General features: G+C 35.7%; 1 protein-coding gene across 17 annotated transcripts in view; it reads left to right on the top strand.

The window, feature by feature from the left end:
• Positions 1–19764, top strand: part of KMT2C (lysine methyltransferase 2C) — a 275662-nt gene that overhangs the window by 164345 nt on the left and 91553 nt on the right. For 14 of the 17 annotated variants that reach the window (XR_011074736.1, XM_068549741.1, XM_068549727.1 and 11 more), the window contains 7 exons: positions 1836–2005; positions 2457–2605; positions 3392–3505; positions 4412–4489; positions 6574–7277; positions 15255–15374; positions 17597–17713. Coding sequence is in view for 16 of the 17 variants with exons in the window: in XM_068549741.1 (XP_068405842.1) it covers positions 1836–2005; positions 2457–2605; positions 3392–3505; positions 4412–4489; positions 6574–7277; positions 15255–15374; positions 17597–17713 (1452 nt within the window). In the remaining variant the exon portion in view is untranslated. The remainder of the gene's footprint in view (positions 1–1835; positions 2006–2456; positions 2606–3391; positions 3506–4411; positions 4490–6573; positions 7278–15254; positions 15375–17596; positions 17714–19764) is intronic. The other 3 variants (XM_068549742.1, XM_068549731.1, XM_068549728.1) reach the window with 1 other exon arrangement.

The raw sequence follows: 19764 nt of genomic DNA, 5'->3' as shown, positions 1-19764 counted from the left end.
ACCATACCGTTTTAACTATAGAGGCTTTGCAGTATCTGGTAGTCATGGTCCTCCATCAGATCTTTTCTATTTCACATTTTTCCTAGCTGTTTTTGTCGTTTATTTTTCCATATGAACCTTAGGCTCTGTGAAAAACGTCACTGGAATTTTTATCAGGTCACTTTAAATTTATTCATTGATAGTGAAATCTTGATGTTAGGACATCCTAACGAAGAACAAGGTGTGTCTTTGCATCTGTTCAAGTCTAATTTAGTGTCTTCTAGGAATGTTTTCTAATTTTCTTTGTGTAGGTTTTGGACATTTCTTAAGTTTATTCTTAAAAGTTGTCTCTATTTTGTTGATGTTATAAATGGGATTTTCCCATTCATTATATCTTTTAACTGGTTATTATTTGTGTATGTGAATTCTATTGAATTTTCATTGCTAATTTTATATCCTGCTACTTCGTTAAATTCTTTTATTAAATTTGTGATACATTCTCTAGGATTTTCCAAGTATGCTATCTTGTCATCTACAAATAGTTTTATTTCTTCTTTTCCTGTTTTGCCTCTGTTTTCATTTGTTTTACTGTTTACATTGGTTCAGAACCATGTTAAATAGTAGTGGAGATAGTAGGCATCCTTGCTTTATTTCTGACCTTAGTGGGAATGCCTCTAGGGTTCCCCAGTTAAACAAAATGCTGGCTTTAGAATTGAGGTATATGTGTATATCACATTAAGGAAATACCTACCCATTTTAATTTTCTCGGAAGTTTTTTTTTTATTAGGAATGGATTTTAATTTTTTTCCAAAGGTCTTTTCAGCATCTAGTGAAATAATTTATCTTCTCTCCTCAGACCTAATAATATGTTAGATTTTATTAGTAGGTTTTCTAATATTTAACCATACTTGCATTTTTGTATAAACTCCTCTTGGATATGGTTTATGATTTTCTTGATTTGCTATTGGAGTCTGTTTGCTAACATTTTACTTAGGATTTTGTCATCAGTATTTATGAGTACCTCCGTTTTAAATCTGTAAGACTTTAGCAGATCTGTGGTTCATGCTAGTTTCTCTTTTTCAGTGAGCATCTCTTTTGTAGCAAAAGATAACCAGCAGCTCAAAAAGATAAAGTTCCTTTTTTATTGGTGCTTTAGATTGCAAAGTTGGGGGTGGGTGGGTAATGAGAGTCCCACAATTTGTCAGCCTTGTGCCCAGGATTTTAAGGCAGCCTAGCTCACAGGCGCAGAAGGAGGTTTGGCTGGCCTCTGCCAGGCCTTGCACATCAGCAGTTCTGCTTTGCTAAGGGTAGTGCCTCTCTCTTCTGAAAATATGAGAAGCCATAATTGGATTTTGATGTTGAGTGGTTATTTTCACAATTTCAGACACCTAATCATTTGGAGTGGGTTATATTTCCTTAGTGTGAATTCTTGTTTTTAGTTTCTAAGCTACCCATAAACAAACAGAATTCCCTAGCAGGACCATTTTGCTTTCGGAGTAGTGAGTTGAGTAGACTTATTCAGCATTAGATACTTCCTGATTCTGGAATGTGTTTCTTTTTTGAAGTTTGGATTGCTACGTTCTTGGTTTTATTCCTTCCCAATTTATGTTTTCTTGGATGTCTCTATCCACTATTTACACTTTCCAGGAGGTTTCAGTGTAAATTGAGTGATATCTCATCAGATGTTCAAAACAAACTTCTTTTTCAAAAACATACACCCTAAATTAGTGTCATAAAAATTAAAGCTTAATATATAATCTACAAATGTTTCACTGATTTTTAAAAAAGGGCTACACCAGAACTGCAGTACAAATGCATAACAAACTGTTTCTGTTTTCATTTTTCCTGGTGTTTAGAATTGCAGAATATGTGTAGAGTGTGGCACACGATCTAGTTCTCAGTGGCACCACAATTGCCTGGTATGTGACAGTTGTTACCAACAGCAGGATAACTTATGTCCTTTCTGTGGGAAGTGCTACCATCCAGAATTGCAGAAAGACATGCTTCATTGTAATATGTGCAAAAGGTAAGAAGATATAGTTATTCCATTCGTTTGTCAGTTCTTCTGTCCATGTGATCATCTGCTCTGCCATGTATTTTGAGATCCAAGCTTTTGTCATTCCAGTAATCCTTTCAGTACTGAGTGCCGTTATAGATGGAATTAAAGTGTGTTTTTATGAGTCTGAAAGGCATAACGATGTAAGTGGGCAAAAAATAAGACAAGACCAGAAACAAGCATTAAGAGGGAAAAGTAAAGAGTAAATAGTTAAAAAAAAAAAAAAAAAGTCAACACCTGTGATGACATCCAAAAATGACAGCTCCTTTTCTAGAATCTTCAATTGCTAACCCCTATAACCTCTCTTCTTCCATCCTTACCCCTTCCTATATCCAGTTTTTCAGCAATTATCTCTCATTTCCCTAAATATTCATTTGACTTTAAATTAGAAAATTTTATTTAAATATATTTATCGTCACAGATGGGTTCACTTAGAATGTGACAAACCGACAGATCATGAACTGGATTCTCAGCTCAAAGAAGAGTACATCTGTATGTATTGCAAACACTTAGCTGAGATGGATCCATTACAGCCAGGTGATGAAGTGGAGATGGCTGAACTCACTACAGGTAAATTTGAGAGTTTTTGTTTTTTAGGATGCTGTGCCAACCAGTCAGCAGTATATTACTTTAGTAACAATGAGGGAATCCTGTGTATCGGATCCCATCTTATTTTTAGCTTCTGTACCTGTGATCTTGGTCATCTCTGAATCTGATGGTTAACATCTAATCTAGCTCCTTTACAACTGTTCGCCCAATATTTGAATTCCAGGACTAGCGTACGCTCCTACAATTGTGTTTTTTGGGCCAACAGTGGAAGTTCCTTACTGTTTGGCTGTATGACCTAGTTTGCACTTCATACTCTGGGTTATTTTACTACAAACAAATTTTAGTTTTATTAAATTTTGTTCATGTAGTTTTATTAGTACACCATTGGGTTATAAATGTAATAACGAGATTCTTAGATCGTAAAGGGAACAGACCTGCTAATCAGATCGTTTTTCATTTTCATCAGTATGAATGGCAAAGTCTATAAAAGTTCTATTTTATCAACTGCAAGGGGTTTAAGTAGACACATCTTGGTTACTAACATTTTGTTTCTAGTATGCCATCAGTATACAGTTGTGCAGTATCCTTTCAAAATAATAAAATTCCAGTTACTTTTTAATTCATTATATCTTCCATATTTGAAAAATGTAAATATATATTTGGTTCAACATAGAAAAATCTGAAGAAGAATTTATGGCATTTTTAGGGATAATTTACCACCATTAGAACAAGGTGATAATTGTTGACTTAGTTAACAAAAACAGAAAAACTCATTCTGAGCTAAAGAATAAATAATTTTCTGTTAAGATTGTAACAATGAAATGGAAGTTGAAGGCCCTGAGGACCGCATGGTATTTCTGGAGCAAGCAGTTAATAAAGATGTCGATGATCAGCAGCCCACACCTGGAATTGTTCCAGATGGTAAGGATGTTTTTGGTGATGGATAGTCTATTCTCTGAAGAAAATGTGTGTGTAGAGTGAATATGTGAACATCTGCAACTTTAGTACCCTAGATAAAAGTAAGCTGAGACATAGTCATGTAGGAAATTATTTAGAGAGGAGCCTTTTTAAATAAAATAAACTTAGACCGAAATTTATTGGGGAAAGGGCATGTATATATTGTATTGATAGTTCAGCTGTAATCTGGACTTACTCATAAATATATACTTTGTTTAGGGATCAAGTGATTTTCATTAAAAAGCAATTTCTTTCTTTAGTTATCTTTGTAATTACTAACTAGAGCTGTTGCTGATTGTGAGATGTTTCATGCTGAGATAATGAAAAATTCATTGTTTTAGATCATGTAAGCAGTCCTGTTGAGGGTTATTTCAATGATATTTCAATTAAGCTTTTTGCATGATTGGTAATAGCTATTATTGTACTTGAGGATCTGGAATTAATGAGAGACCAGGTTTGGGGAAAACTACTTATTAAATTTAATCTTGGTCTCACCTCAAAGTCTGTGGGATTGTATGTGATACTGTGTTATATAGGTTGAATGTATACATAAAAAGCCCTTGAGATATTTTGAGGTTAAGTTTATATTTAACAACTCTCATTAAAAATTATACTTCATAAAGAAATAAAGTGAAGAAAAATAAGACAAAACTATATAATAATCTTATAGTACATAATCAGATTCCTTCCATATCCAGTTTCATTTCCATATCCTACTTAACAAACGAATAGTAACAGGATGTTTTATGCTTATATTTGAAATTGGAATTTGGCAGAAGGATAAATATCTTACTCAAATTACTGTTGAGAAAGCAGTGTTAGAGGGATTTGGACTCCTTGCTGGAGATTCCATAAGTGTGTTATTCACAGCAGCTCACATCCACACTGGAGAGCAGCGGAGGAGTGATCCACCAGGAAGTCATGGCGCGCGTGGACTTCTCACTGCTGGTAGGCCACATGTTCATATTGTCTAACCTGATTGATTTACAGCATAACGCCTTTATGGTTGCTCTGCAGTTCGAGTCATTGTCTGCTAAGGTGACTTTTCAAATTAGAGATGAATTGTTTACTATTGCTAGACTCACATGACGGTAGTGCAGTCTGTGGTTAGGTGATCCTCTTCTGGAAAACCATTGGCAGTGGATTTCTAAGGCAGAAATAGAGCATGTTTGCGCTTTTATCTTAATCCTTCCTGCCTAGCACAGAGGAGAAAGAACATACTCGTGTTCTGAGTGTGTATTGCAAATGTTCCTCTTTGCCAGTGAGACTTGAGGTAGTCGGTCTCCTATTATGAGCACATAATTTAGGCATTATATAGCATTAAGATTGTTTTACTTGAGTCACTCAAATGGTGATACTTTTGGTTTTAAACCATAAATGTTCACTTCATTTATATGTATTTTCTGTTTTAAAGGTCCATTTTTTATTACTTTTAAAATATTAAAGTATTTTTGAAGCACTTTTGTGTTTAAAAATAGTATGATCAGATCTGTTATTTGATGTTTTTTTCCTTTTCAACTATAGTCTTTCAATAAAGCAGGAGTGAGAAGTGAGATTTCATTTTGATATAAGAACATATATAAATTTCAGTCACCATGGTAAATAGTAAATAAGGAAATTAGTGTCTTTATTAATGTACCTAAGAAATTGCCTTGATGGCATTTGAAATAAGTGCTTTTTATCATCAGTGGTCTTACTTAAAAGAGCCACTTAGGGCCCATGTCAATTGGACGTCTAACCTTACTCTTAAGTAGTGTTGGGTTAAAGGTTTAACTTACTAGTACCCTGATTTAAAATTTAGTAGTCAGTGACTATAGATACTTCTGATATCTGATTATTTTTATTGATTTGCTAAGATAAGTCTCTTTGGTTATAGATGATGAGGAAGAACAAGAATTATATCCCCAAAACTGTATTGATTGTGTTAGCATGTATGGCTAAGCGAAATAAGTCTTTTCTGTCTATGGTCATTACATATTTGAGTATACAGAAGTTTTGTTACATCTTGTGTCGGCTTATTGCAAAATTCTTTTTATTCTAGACTAATCTTTACTTTTTAAATTTGGACACATCATGTAATATCACTGAGCCTCATTTTCCTAGTTGTAAAATGAGTATAACTTCACCTACAAAATTTTAAATCCTCTTGTAAGTGACCAAACTGTAAAACATCATATATAATGGTTATATTAGAAATTAATTCTATTTTAATATTCTTACCAGAAATTACCTTAAACTCTGGGGATCCCATTAAGGTAGTGTTCTTGTAGGTTTTCTGGTCTGATCGGTGACTGATTCTAATCCATAAACCCTGCTCTCTTTTGGCCTTTACTAAACTTAATAATTGCCTTATTGCCTTTCTTGATGAATACCTTCTGACTTAAGGCATGGTTTTAAGCAAAAGTATGTTTTGGACCCCAGCCCCCCCCACTCCCCCGCCAACTTTTTTTTTCTACCCAAGCCTATTATTTTTTTTTTTTTTTTAATTTTTATTTTTTTATTTATTTTTTTTTTTATACTGCAGGTTCTTATTAGGCATCAATTTTATACACATCAGTGTATACATGTCAATCCCAATCGCCCAATTCAGCACACCACCATCCCCACCTCACCGCAGTTTTCCCCCCTTGGTGTCCATATGTCCATTCTCTACATCTGTGTCTCAACTTCTGCCCTGCAAACTGGCTCATCTGTACCATTTTTCTAGGTTCCACATACATGCATTAATATACGATATTTGTTTTTCTCTTTCTGACTTACTTCACTCTGTATGACTGTCTCTAGATCCATCCACGTCTCAACAAATGACTCAGTTTCGTTCCTTTTTATGGCTGAGTAATATTCCATTGTGTATATGTACCACAACTTCTTTATCCATTCGTCTGTTGATGGGCATTTAGGTTGCCCAAGCCTATTATTTTTAAACCATAGAGCTACAGACATGTAAGACATTAATGTTTTATACCTAATCATAGTTAGAAATTTTAAAATTCATAGGTACATTAACATAGTAGATATTTGAAATTTTATAGAATCATCGCAAGATAAAATGAATCCTGAATTGGAAAATCAGATTTCTCATGAAGTTGACAGTGAAGAAATGGAAATGCCTCCTAAAGCGATGCATGCTTGCGGTGCAGATCAAAATGAGAACAAAATGGAAGTGACAGACAGCGCTGAAGCCCTTGCTCCCCAGGTCGCTGTGCAGCAGGGGGAAGTGCACTTGTTGGAGGGACCTAACATGGTGGCGCCCCCAGAAGAATCCCGGCCTCCAGGAGTCAACATTGAATCTGTCACTGTCCCGCCCCCGGGTGGGGAAGGTACGGTTTTATGTTCTAAGGAACAGTTGGCCATAGAAAGGGTACCAGAAGAAATGGAACAGAAAGAAAATCCTGAACCCTCTACTGCATTTATGGACTTCGAAGTGGCTCCTGCAATTGAGAGTTGTGTGAAAGATGGTGTATGCCAAGAAAGCAAATCTGTAAAATTACCATCTGAGACAGAGTCATCATTTTCATCAGCAACGGGCATAAGCAAGGCAAATGCGTCTTCCTCTCCAGCACTTTCTTCCGACTTGCCTTCCCACGACATGCTGCACAGTTACCCGTCGGCTCCCAGTGCTTCTGCTGGAAACATCATGCCAACAACTTACGTCTCAGTCACCCCCAAAATTGGCATGGGTAAACCAGCTATTACCAAAAGGAAATTTTCTCCTGGTAGACCTCGGTCCAGACAGGTATGGTGATTTTAATGATGTTGGTAGAAAAGATGTTGGAGTGATTCTATAAAGTAAAAAAAGTGTATGTGTAGCTTTGGTTTGGAGGGCAGGTTTTTCTGTTTAGGTGGAATGTAGATGTAATGTTGACTTACATGTTTTGGCCACTTAAAAAAACATACTGTTAATGAAGACTAGTTTATTAAACTTGAAGTGATCTTACTGGAATTTAAGTGCAACCTATTTGATTATAGTTCCTAATAGAAAACACTTTAAAGAAGTTTTTAGTTCTATGCCATAGTAACAGCAGAGACTTAAAAAAAAAAAAAAGTAAGGTTTTGGGTATAGTGTAATTAACAGTCATTTTTCCCCTTAAATATATTTGTTTATTGATATTATTCGTTGTACATATTTTTAACTGCTTAAGCATCAGAATTTACCTAGAGTATTTTTCATGCAGGGGAATTTCTCATTTTGGTTTTTCTATTGATTGCTAACTTTTTGTGGGAATTTTTTTAAAGTTAGGAGTTATTTCAGTGGTTTTGTGAACAAAATTTTAGGATTATATTGTTGATCTTAAGGAAGTGAAGGGAGTTCTTCCCATGATTGTTCTAAGTTGTGTGAATGTGAACTCTACCCTTTAAGGGTAAGTTCCAGATCTTTTCCAGTGGGATTTGAGTGAAACTACAAAGCAAAGTGAAGATACTATAGCTAAGAATTATGTATTCTACAAAATTTCTACTTTCTGAAGTTTTCCATAAAATAGCAGGATGTCAAACAGTGCAAAAGTGTTTAGTCACAATAATAATTTGGAGTTTTAAGTCTCATGATTTAAATTGCTTTCAGTGATTAAAGTTTAACTTTTTATAGGAATAATGGTATCTTGATCTTGACCGTCTAATTTTGGAATTGTGAGACAAGTAAAAAAGTTAAATCAAACTTTATTTTAATGTGAAAATTAGTCTCCTACTTGATACTTATTTTCTATTCTACCAAGAGAGATTTTTCTTCTCAAACTAGTTCTCTTCATCCTTAGTTTTTTCTTTTATTTTCCTTTTCTTTTTTTGAATAGCATATACTAATTGTGTAGTTTTGGCTCTGAAAAGACTTTAGCAATGGAAATTTGAATCTCAAATTTAATTTTGGTTCAGACATTTACATTCTTTAAGGATATTGCATCATAAATATTCCTGTTAAATTTTACTGGTATCTCTCCTTATTTAGAGACTTCTGCTCCAACTGAGAAGCCATTACGATTATTTTTCTGTTGACCTATGGTCCAAAAGAGTGTGGGTATTTTTGTATGTGTGTGAGAGTGTGTATGTACATATTTTTTTTTTCTTCCAGGTTCATCCCATTTTACATGAGCCGTGTCTTAATATTTGTTACTGTTACTACTTCTGCTATGTTCTCTTTCAATTGTGGTAGTATTCTCCTTTCTATTTAGCTGCTACTGCCTGATTACTACCTCACAATTTGCTGCTAATCTCACAAGCAGCTGGTAGGCCATGTTTTACCTCCCAGTTTTGTTTTAGTTGTATAGGAAACAACCTTCACTTGGTGATTCAAAGCTTGTTGATACACTGCTTTGCTTTTGTGGAGAGTATGCATTGGATAGAACAAGATACCTTATTTGTATCATCTTATTTTATGGGAAAATATTTAATGAAATCACATGACTGTGATCTACTTCAGACACTCATGTACTAATTGCTCTCATGATAATATTGAAAGTTTTTGTTCAATCTTCTATGAAATATGTTTTCTTAGAAACATTTTCTTGAAGTATTCTTAAATATTTAAAGAAAATTTCATAGAGAAAACATGAGTACTCTTAAATATATTTTGATAACTTTCAAATGCTAAGAATTTTTTTCTTCATTTTACCTTTCCACCTTTTTTGTTGTTGTTGTTGCTAACATCATATATGTGGAGAGCTTAGGAATTTACGTAAGTTCTAAGACTGACATCTGTTGAGAGGTTCTCATAGAGAAGGTGAAATTTCTTTAATAGAGTAGGTTTCCAAAAATAGTACTTCATTAGATTATAACCACTTTGCCATTACGTTGTGAACTGAATTTCTTATTTTTCATCAATTTAAGTAGTTTATTAAGAACCCTAGAATTTTATAACATACTTGTGTATTGCAATGGCATTTTAAATGAAGTGTTTCGAATTAACATACCAGTTTCATCATCTGTTCCTGTGAGAGCAAAACAGGCCTCCAGTGGTGAGCTGTAGAGGATTATAGTTTTGTTAACAATTAATTACAAGTAAGCAATTCCTCCCTCCCTGCCTCCCTCCCTTCTCTTTCTTCCATTTCTGGTTTCTAAACGTAAACCTTTTAGTAAGAAGCACTGTTGGCATTTTTTGGGGTTGGTTTGTTTTTGCTTTTAAAATTAAAAAAGGCAGATCGGTGAATCATACCATCCAAATAAAGAGATTCTGTTCTTGATAAATTATTTCATATCCAGCTTTTAACTAAAATAAATTTGAATTTTGAAGTACTGCTTTATATAATGTATACATAATGATATTCATTAAAGGAAATTACCCTAGTAGTTGTAATTGTCTATTCCTGGATACCTATGAGGTAAACCTATATACTGATACTTTGTCTTAGAACCTATCAAAAAAGGTTTCATTAGTAAATAGGTAAATATTCTCTATTCTTTATGAGGAATAAAAGTTGTAGAGTAGATGCCAACAGTGATTTTCCCACATACCTTCTAGTCTAAATACTATGTGGCATTTTATAAAAGTGACTTTTAAGAAGCCTATTTTGTATTATTTATATATATTTGTAGTGTAATTAATTGATCCTGGGAAAGACTGATTAATATAAATTCAGCATGAATATTTCCATAGTGCAGTTGTTTGGCTTCAAAGCCTTATTCTTCCATTACTGTCTGTGGGACACCAAGCAAGTTACCTTGTGAACTCTCTTGGTTTCTTCATCCATAAAACTACATCAGATGGTTGTTAGAATTTAACGATAACACCTATACACCCCCTGACACATAGCAAACGGTAGTGCTGCCCTGCTTTCTTTCTTGATTTGCAGGATAATGCAGATATTATGTGAAAATGGAGACTGGAGAAGGATGTAATGTTCATGTGTTAAATTTGGCTGTGAAGTGGTGGTCCTGAAACCCATCACGTTGACTCATAACTATTTCTAAAGAAATGTGGCAGTGAAAATAACTGCAGGCCCGACCAAGTCAAACTGGCCACAGTAAATACAAGATGTGTAGTACGTTTTCAAGTTCAGTGCCACATAGTGGTTGCACAGATGTTAGAACTAAACTGCCTATTTAAGTATTCTGTGTGTGATACAGGCTGCTGCAGTAGAGGAAACCACAGGGTACTGTGGGAAAGCAGAAAGGGCAAGAGGAAAAACTCTACTCAGGCTTACAGGCTTAGGCATGTTTTCCGGGAGAAATGACTAAACCATTGCTACTCAAAATGTGACCTGCAGACCAGGAATATCAATATCACCTGGAAGTTTGTTACACTGCATCTCAGGCCCCACCTTAACTTGAGTGAACATGTCTATTTTAAGAAGATCCCCATGCAGCCTGAAGTCCAAGAAGCACTGCTCTAAACCATTGAGAAACTGTAGTTTTCATCCTAAAAAAGTGTCTAGCCTTTGGGGTGTCAACCTACAACACATACAGATCAGAACTATCATACATCCCTCTTAGTTTTCTTGTGCCTGTTACATTTTTTAAGCCATCACTAAAATGATTGCTAGCACCAGCCAAATTCACTTTCTTAAATTACTGAGGGCTAAAGCTGGCAACAGCTGTTTCTGTACGTATATAGTTTATCTCTTATCAAATCACTCTCAGGACTAAATTTCTTGTTCTGTTTGATGTTGAACTCAGTTTTGTATATGACTTATTTATGTTAAAAGAATTCTGTAAGTCATAAAAGAATGAATTGTTTGCTACAATAGCTGTAATGTACATGAGTGAATGTATGTACCAAAAAGACAAACTATAAATGCTTGTGTTTTCAGTTTCTCTTACTAATTGTCCTCCTTTCTACTCTCTTTTCACTGTTTTCACTTTCTCTAAATCAAACTCACCCATTAATAGCAATCTTGGTTTTGCATAGTATGTAGGGAGAGGGTGGACTTAGGACTTGGCGGTGTGAATCTGCCCGAGAGACATACCTTACCTTCTCTGGCCACGCTTTAAACTGATTTAGTAGAATTGGATACTCGTGGGCTCGAATCATGACATCGATCATATTTAACAGCCAGCAACAGGATTTGACTTCTAACAGAAAGTTGCCCATAATAGCCTTCCCTCCACCTGCCATTATTGTCCCATTTCCCTATTCCCACAGTCCTTGTCACAGCTTTGTAATTTTACTAGCTTGATACATTCACCTGAGAAATTGGCCTCAAAGCAGAAAACTGAATACCAACTTTAAACAGTAATAATTATTGTTGAAATCGAATTCAGTCTCTGCCAAATAGTATTTTTAAAGTTTCTGTGGCATTTGAGAGCAAGTTGGTTCTGTTTAGCACTCTTTGTAACTTAAATTCTCCTGGTGATTACATTTTTTAACCCTTTTGTTTGTTTTTTCTTTCCGTTTTGTAGATAGTTTAAGAGTAACAGTGCATGGAATAGGTTGGTAATTTTTTAATAGGTGAAGAAATCCGAGATTCTAGGCTACAACTGATGGAATTAGTGTGTTTCATATCACAGTACAGTGTTTATTGATGCATTTATGAATACATGCATGCAAAAATGCTCAGTAGAAAAAAGTAGACGTTCAATAAGTGCTGAACAGAAGGCTTACTTAACATAGCAGTGAATGAAAAGAGCAGTGTCTGCCATCAAGCTTATACTCCAGTGGCAATAGATAAATACAAGTGCGGTAAAGTAAAACCAAGTGTACCAACGGTGTAAACCATGTTACAGTAGATGGGGAAGCTAACCTCTTCTGAATGGTCTGTGTAAATTCTTTTTGATCAAAGCTGAGATCTGAAGGGTAATTTATAACTACAGTTGATAATTACATCAGTATTTTAGTTTTAAGGTCTAAAGAATATATTAGGTAATTTCTTTGTGAAAATATCTAAGTGTAATCATAATTTTCTTCATTTCCTATAAAATTGCACGTGCTCTGCCTTCCAATGCCTTATGATAACACACTTATTAAAATTTGTAATGTAATTACCCAAGCTTTTATTGTGTAACTTTTTCATAGCAGTTGAATGGTTGTCTAATTATCCCTGAAATAGCATCTAAACATTCTTAATCTATAGAGCCCTTCATTTTGTTCATCCATGTTATATGAAGTGTGAATGCTTTTTGAAATGAGATATAATTTTGGCATCAAAGCTAACTTATAAATTATGAATAAATATTATTTTAGAATATGACTTTTTATGGTATACTTTAAGAACTATCTACTGATATACCATTAAACGATTTACCAAAAGGAATTTAATATGTACACTAGCCAGATAGCCTCAGAGAAAAATACTGCGTGGAAACGTTGAGGGAACGAGGTTTAGATATCTCTTGCTCTCACTCTCTACCACTAAATACTGATAAACAATAGAACAGATGATCCCATATTGTGTTCAGTATGCAGATGCTAAAGGTGTTGTAAAGGGGACATGGTTCACTTGGAGTGCCAGGGAAGGCCTCTTCGATGAGGAAGTATTTAAGACCATACCTGAAGATTCTGGAGACACCAACCAGTGGACAGGTGGTGTAGTTCTGAGTCAGTAGGTCCCCATTGTTGAAGAGCTCGGCGTGTGTGAAGGATGGCAAGGAAGCCAGGGTAGCTAGGGCCTATCGACAGTGGGAGGTGCCACAAGATGAAACTGAAGAGAGCCAGTAGGAAAGGTTTGAGTTTTAAGTTTACTGTGGAGCTATCAGAGGGTTTGGAACAGGGCAGTAGAGTCTTGCTTGGTCACATTTACGTTTTTTAGGAGTCCCTCTGGCTGCTGTGTGGGGAAAGGCTTGAGGAGGTGCAGGTGAGGAAGAAACATAAAGAGAAGTAGACCTTTGCAGCAGGCTAGCTGAGAGGTGGTGCTGGCCGTGGGAGTGCAGAGAAACAGAATGACCAGAGACAGAGCTTGAAGAGAGAATGTGCTGAATTTACGTATGGTTTGGATCAAAGGAGTGGGGAGGGAGAGGACTGAAGGGGCAGAGGAGAGTGATAAGAGAAAAGAACAGGTCTCCTGACTCCCAGTTTTCTGACTTGGACTGGAATCCATTTCTAAAGAAGGGGAAAAATTATGAGTTGGAACTCATTAAGGGAGAGATTTTAGACGTAGTAAACTGGAGAGGTTTTGTGCGACAAAATGGAAGTGCTAAGAAGGAAGTTGAACATCATAATAACTTGGAGCTCTCAGAACATGTTAGGACTAGAAATGTGAATTTGAGGAACAACAACATCCAAGATGGTGTTCACAGCCCTCATTGTAGGTAAGATCATTTAGGACAAGACTACACAGAGGAGAGTGGTCCAGCCTTCCGCCCTGGGAAACACTGGGGCTTTAGAGGTCAAGTGGAGGAGGAACTCACAGGGGAGGCTGAGAAGGGTCAGTGAAGGAGGGCAGAGAAACATTCGCTGATGTGCTGCACAGAGCCCAGCAGAACTGTAAGTAGATGTTGACAGTGAAATGACAGTAGAGAAATTGCTTTTGTCAGCACAGAGGTTACAGAAGGCCCCGGACACAGTAGGAAAGAAGACAGGTGTGGACATAGACGCAGGGTGATCTGTTAGTGGGAAAGCGATTTGTCAGGTGAAATCAGCATAGCTATTAGCTGAGCAGGAGGGTAGGTTAATTAAAGTGAAACCAGCCTCTCCCTGTGTGGTCTTTCTCAAAATACCGTTAGTTCATGAACTATCTCCTCCCCAAAGGATAGTCAAGTTCTTATTTGTAGTTATTTAAATTCCCTGGTGGTATTTTAATGTGATTAATAGGCTACTACTTGTTATTTTGTTAGTGTTCTAGAAACCTGGTAAGTACTGTGTTTCTTGTCTTTAGTTTTGATCATTTAATTGGTAAAATTATAGCATGCTTTGTTGAATTATCTAATTCCAAATAGTTTCTGTATTGTTTGACATTTGTGTTTAAAATGTTATCTTTGTGGAGTAAACGTTTTTCTTTATGCTGCTTTAGCATCTTCATCAGATTAGTTCAGGTTATTGCTGAATGTGGTTATCGGGAAGCAAAGTGTTTTAGTTTTATCTGAACGATTTTAGTAAGTACTATTTCTCATATAAATAATCAGATACATCAGGCATTTTAATTTGCAAATTTAGGACAATTTGCTTTAACATTTTCCTACTTTTCAAATTAGTTCCTTGGATGTAATCCAAGTGTAGTAGTCCCCTAAATAAAAATAAAAATCAAAACCCACAACTAATGGGCACTGAAGGAAGAGTAATTAAATGTTAAGATTATAATGGTATTTGCATCTTATGGTTACAAACTGCCTTTCCAAATTTTAAAGTGAATGTGTCTGTTGATTGCTCATGTTTCTGACTGCATTTTTTGGCCTGCTGTTTTGGTGGTTTATAGCAAGAAGTATACACAACATTCTTTAAGTTTATTCTTTTCTCCTTTCCGGTAGAGTGATAGTTGTTAGAAGAAAATAATCCCCAAATAGTTTCTTATAGTTTTAATTCTTAAAGTTTGACTGACATTTATTTATATCTTGGTGCCGTAATTGCAGTTCATGAGTCAATGTTGATGTCCTATAAACCTTAATTTTTAATACGTTTCATTGTACTGATGTTTCAACCAGAATAAAACATTTAATGTAAATTGTAGCTACAAACATTTAAGTATAAAGTCACTGTAAGTGATAAGCTTATTTTCCTTACTACCTTGAAGCAATTTGTCCTAAATTTCCATACGTCTGCATTTGTTTTTGCTGTTCTAAAATTCCTTAGTTGCTGGCTTTGACCTTTTATGTTGCGGAGTTTTATACATCTATTTTCTCACCTGCCATATCCTAGGGGGCTTGGAGTACCCATAATACAGTGAGCCCACCTTCCTGGTCCCCAGACATTTCAGAAGGCCGGGAAATTTTTAAACCCAGGCAGCTTCCTGGCAGTGCCATTTGGAGCATCAAAGTGGTAAATAAAATTGCATTTACATTCGTATATCATTTCTTTCTGGTTGGTTTTGTCCGAGTAGAAGTTAAGAATTAAACCTTTCTTTTCTAGATAAATAGTTTAGTTTCCAGAGCCACTTTTTAAATCTAAAATTTTTAATATGAAGAAGCAACGTGCTTGCCTTTAAAAACCTGGACTAGGAGGAAATTAAATTGCCATTTTACTTGACTGATCTTAAGTGTAAATTTTTAATACCCTTTTTTCTGGTTGCTTCCTTTTATGTTGTAATTACCAGTATTTCTGCAGGGGAAATCCTTGTCACATAGGCTATAAAGTAATTAAAGACTTGTTCATCATATCATAAAACTTTGTTGCTTAGAAAAGAACAAAAGACAAGCTATATTAATTTATTATGTACTAATGGAGAAGAAATAGCGGAATTGCAGCAGATTTCATTGTCTGTGTTAATAATCTGAAAATTATAGGATCTCTTTTTCATGTCATTGGTGGATGACTCTGTTAGTCCTTGAAGCAAGTTAAGTAGTCTGATGCAGAAGTGTTAATCATCTGAAAAGTTAAAAAATTTTCCTGACTAGAGAAGACAGTATTCTTCATCTTCTATATTTATATAATTCTGGAATAAGGGTTTTTAATTTAGACTAATTAAGGATTTCAAAGGAGTTCTAGATTCTGCTTTCCTATTTTCTATCACCGTTGGAAGAACTATTTTTCAACTCACTCTGATAGCATGCAAGGTGTTGAAAATGTAAATATTAATTTGAAGAGTTAAAGAGGTCTTGTTTGACCATTATGAAGCATATCACCGATTTTCACTTATTCTTACCTGTGTCATTGGATATTGAGGAAAAATAAATTGAGGGATTACTGTAGTCTTGATTCAGTCACTGACTTTTAAAAAATCTTTTATACCTATTGAAAAACAACAAGAAAAACTATCCAATTCAACACTACCCTGTCCCTTGTTCCGAGAAGCTCAGGATCTAAAGAAAAGCAGCTTAAGAGGATAAGGAGAGGCAGCTGGAGAACTGGAAGTTGGCTGACTAACCCTAAAGGAACAAAAGCCCCCCTTCCCTTTTGTTCACGTGTGTCTTTCTGGCGCTCACAGTATAACCATAAATTGCTGACTCGGAGAGCATTCTGCCAAATAGGTAATAAGCTCAGTGTTTCAAGCTGCTGCAGGTGACCTCAGCTGAAGATGTCACACATTATTTACCTTGTTAAGGAAGACAAAATCAGGATTTTCCTGAGTGTTTTAGTAATCTTAAATATACATAACACAAGTAGGTGTAGATGCCAGGTTTCTTCAGGTAGTAATACATAAGTCTGAGAATAAATAAGAAAACAGCAACGCAAAACCTTAGTGCTTATTTGTTAAAATATCAGGGAATTCAACATATTTTCCCATGGAGTTTTTTCTTGTGTAAAAATTCAGATAAATTATTTCCACTTGAAATAATTATTATCTAGGTGATTTAAAGCAAGCCTTTTAATTTTTCATCAGCTTTCCTGTATGGTCACGTATTGAATGGTTAGAGGAAATTGACAGTTTTCACGACAGAAAAAATACTGTTGCACATAGTAAAAATGAGCTTTCGTGCAACGCAGCAGTGCAGAATAGTGGTTAAGAGTGAGGTCACTGGAACCAGGCTTGCCAGGTGTCTGACTTGGCGCAAGTTACTTAACCTTTTTATTCCCCAGTGTACTTACCTCTGAAGTGGGGATGATGAAATAGTATTGCCCTTATGAGATTGTTGAGAGTAACAAGTGCTTCGAGCATTACATAGTAAGTACTCAGCATATGATAACTATTAATATCAGTACAATTACAAGAAACCAGTTAGCGAGAGAGTCCTTCCTCATACTTGCTCTATAACACAATACAATTTGTTGTGCCTGAAAATACCTGGATAGAGTTGTGGCTTTTCCCGCCACCTAGGATGTAGGATTAGGAAACGGAAATACAGTGCCAAGGTTTGCTGTTGCAGGGCATTCACAGTGACAGACCCAAGTTTGATTCTAAGGTTGTAGATGTTTAAGTCGTAGAATACATATTGAAAGATGCAAATAATAAGCCTGGTCTCTTAATATTTATCATCTGATTAGAATAAAAAGGAGAAGCAAGTATTTGTGTAACATTTAATAAGACGGTTTATCTCACATTTTGGATTTAAAATTCTTTTGGGCTTTTACAGAATGCTGACTTTTCCGTATCTGTTGTGTAGGGCCGGGGGTCAGGATTTCCAGGAAAGCGGAGACCTCGTGGTGCGGGACTGTCAGGACGAGGCGGCAGAGGCAGATCAAAGTTGAAAAGTGGCATCGGGGCAGTTGTGTTACCCGGGGTAAGGCCCGCTCCCTTTACATTTGCTACAGTCCTTAATGTGTCAGCTGACGATGATCAGCTCATTTGTTCCAAATTACTTAGATTCTAAGAGTCACATAAACAGGCTAAAATTTTTATCTCCATTTGCATTTCTTTTTAAACCTCTGGTGAGGTTTTCTTTTATATTTTCTACTTTCTCATCCCTTTTTTCTTACCTTCCTCTTTGACTCTGATCTTTCTTCTCCAAAATCCAATATGCAATATATTTGTTCTTCTATTAAAACTAAACTCCTGTTATAATATTCTTGAGTTTATTTGAAGAATTTAATTATGTTGGTGTTTTAAATTTTTGATTGTAGTTGCTCTCAGTGTTGTAATATGGTTTACAGAAAAAATTAGAAATGTTGTAGATTAGTATGGACTCTAAAAATGTTGAAGATTTTATGACTGTCTTTGACATATTTGAATTTAAGATTGATAACTGTATGGTCATTGGCACATTATGAGGCTTTATTTAAATGTGTATTGAAAAAACTGCATTTGGCAAATAATAGCAAATATTTCCTGCAGTAACTTTACTATTTTACCGATACCCTGTTTTTCAGATTCTAATTGTCATGTTAAGTTCAGGATACAGGTGGGATTGTTCAATTTGCTACTGTTTTTCAGATTCTAATTGTCATATTAAGTCCAGGATACAGGTGGGATTGTTCAGTTTGCTGCTAAAGGAGTAAGGAAACTTGGATTCTGGTGTTTTTTTTTAAAAGCATGTCCCTCCCTCCCTCCCCACTCCCCGAATTAATAGGCTTATTGAGGTAAAATTGATATAAAATAAGGTACAAATATTTGAAGTGTACAGTCTCGTAGGTTTTGACACATGTGTACACCGTTGAAAACCGCACTACAGTTCAGAACATATTCAGCCCTCAAAGTTTCTTTGTGCCCCTCTGAAATCCCTTTGCCTTCCTTCCTGCCTTACCCCCAGGCAATGACTGATCTGATTTCCATTACTGTTGATTAGTTTGCATTTTCTGGAGTCTATGTAAGTGGGATCATGGTGAATATACTCTTTTTGATAGGATTTATTTCACTCAGCATAATTATTTTGATATTAATTCATGCTCTTGTATGTGTTAACAGTTCATTTTTGTTGTTGAAGAGCATTCCATAGTATGGATGCGCCACAGTTTGTATATCTGTTCACCTATTGAGGGACATTATGTTTCCTTCCTTTTTTTGGCTATTAGAAATAAAGCTGCTCCAAACTTTTATATATAAGTTCACCTGTGGATATGTTTTCTTTTCTCATGGGGTAAAAAACATCTAGAAATGGAATGGCTGGATGTATGGTAGGTATATGCTTAGCTTTTTAAGAAAAGGCTGGTTTTCAAGTTGGGGGTGACATTTTATATTTGCAAGAATGTATAAGGTTCCATTTCCTCCACATACTCACCCACGTTTGGTATGGCCAGTCTTCTTAATTTTAGCCATTGTAACAGGTATGTTAAGAGTATATGACTTGCATTTCTCTAATAACTTGTGATATTAATCAGCTTTTTTAGGTGCTTATTTGCTATCTGTATATCTTCTTTGATAAAGTCACTCTTCAGATCTTTAATACATTTTCCAAAATCGAGTATTTTTTTAAAAATTTATTTGTTTTTATTTTTGGCTGCGTTGGGTCTTCGTTGCTGCGTGCAGGCTTTTCTCTAGTTGCGGTGAGCGGGGGCTACTCTTCGTTGCGGTACACAGGCTTCTCATTGCGGTGGCTTCTCTTGTTGCGGAGCATGGGCTCCAGGCACGCGGGCTTCAGTAGTTGTGGCTCGCGGGCTCTAGAGCGCAGGCTCAGTAGTTGTGGCACACAGGCTTAGTTGCTCCGCGGCATGTGGGATCTTCCCGGACCAGGGCTCGAACCCATGTCCCCTGCATTGGCAGGTGGATTCTTAACCACTGCACCACCAGGGAAGCCCAAAATTGAGTAGTTTTTTTAATTAAACTGAGTTTTGAGATTTCTTTATGTTTTCTGGACACAAGCTCTTCGTCATATATATGATTTGCAAATATTTTCCT

Source organism: Eschrichtius robustus, chromosome 8, assembly GCF_028021215.1.
Source record: "Eschrichtius robustus isolate mEscRob2 chromosome 8, mEscRob2.pri, whole genome shotgun sequence".
NCBI classification, from domain to species: domain Eukaryota; kingdom Metazoa; phylum Chordata; class Mammalia; order Artiodactyla; family Eschrichtiidae; genus Eschrichtius; species Eschrichtius robustus.
The sequence above is the reverse complement of the archived record's forward strand: the minus strand, read 5'-3'. Positions and strand labels throughout refer to the sequence as shown.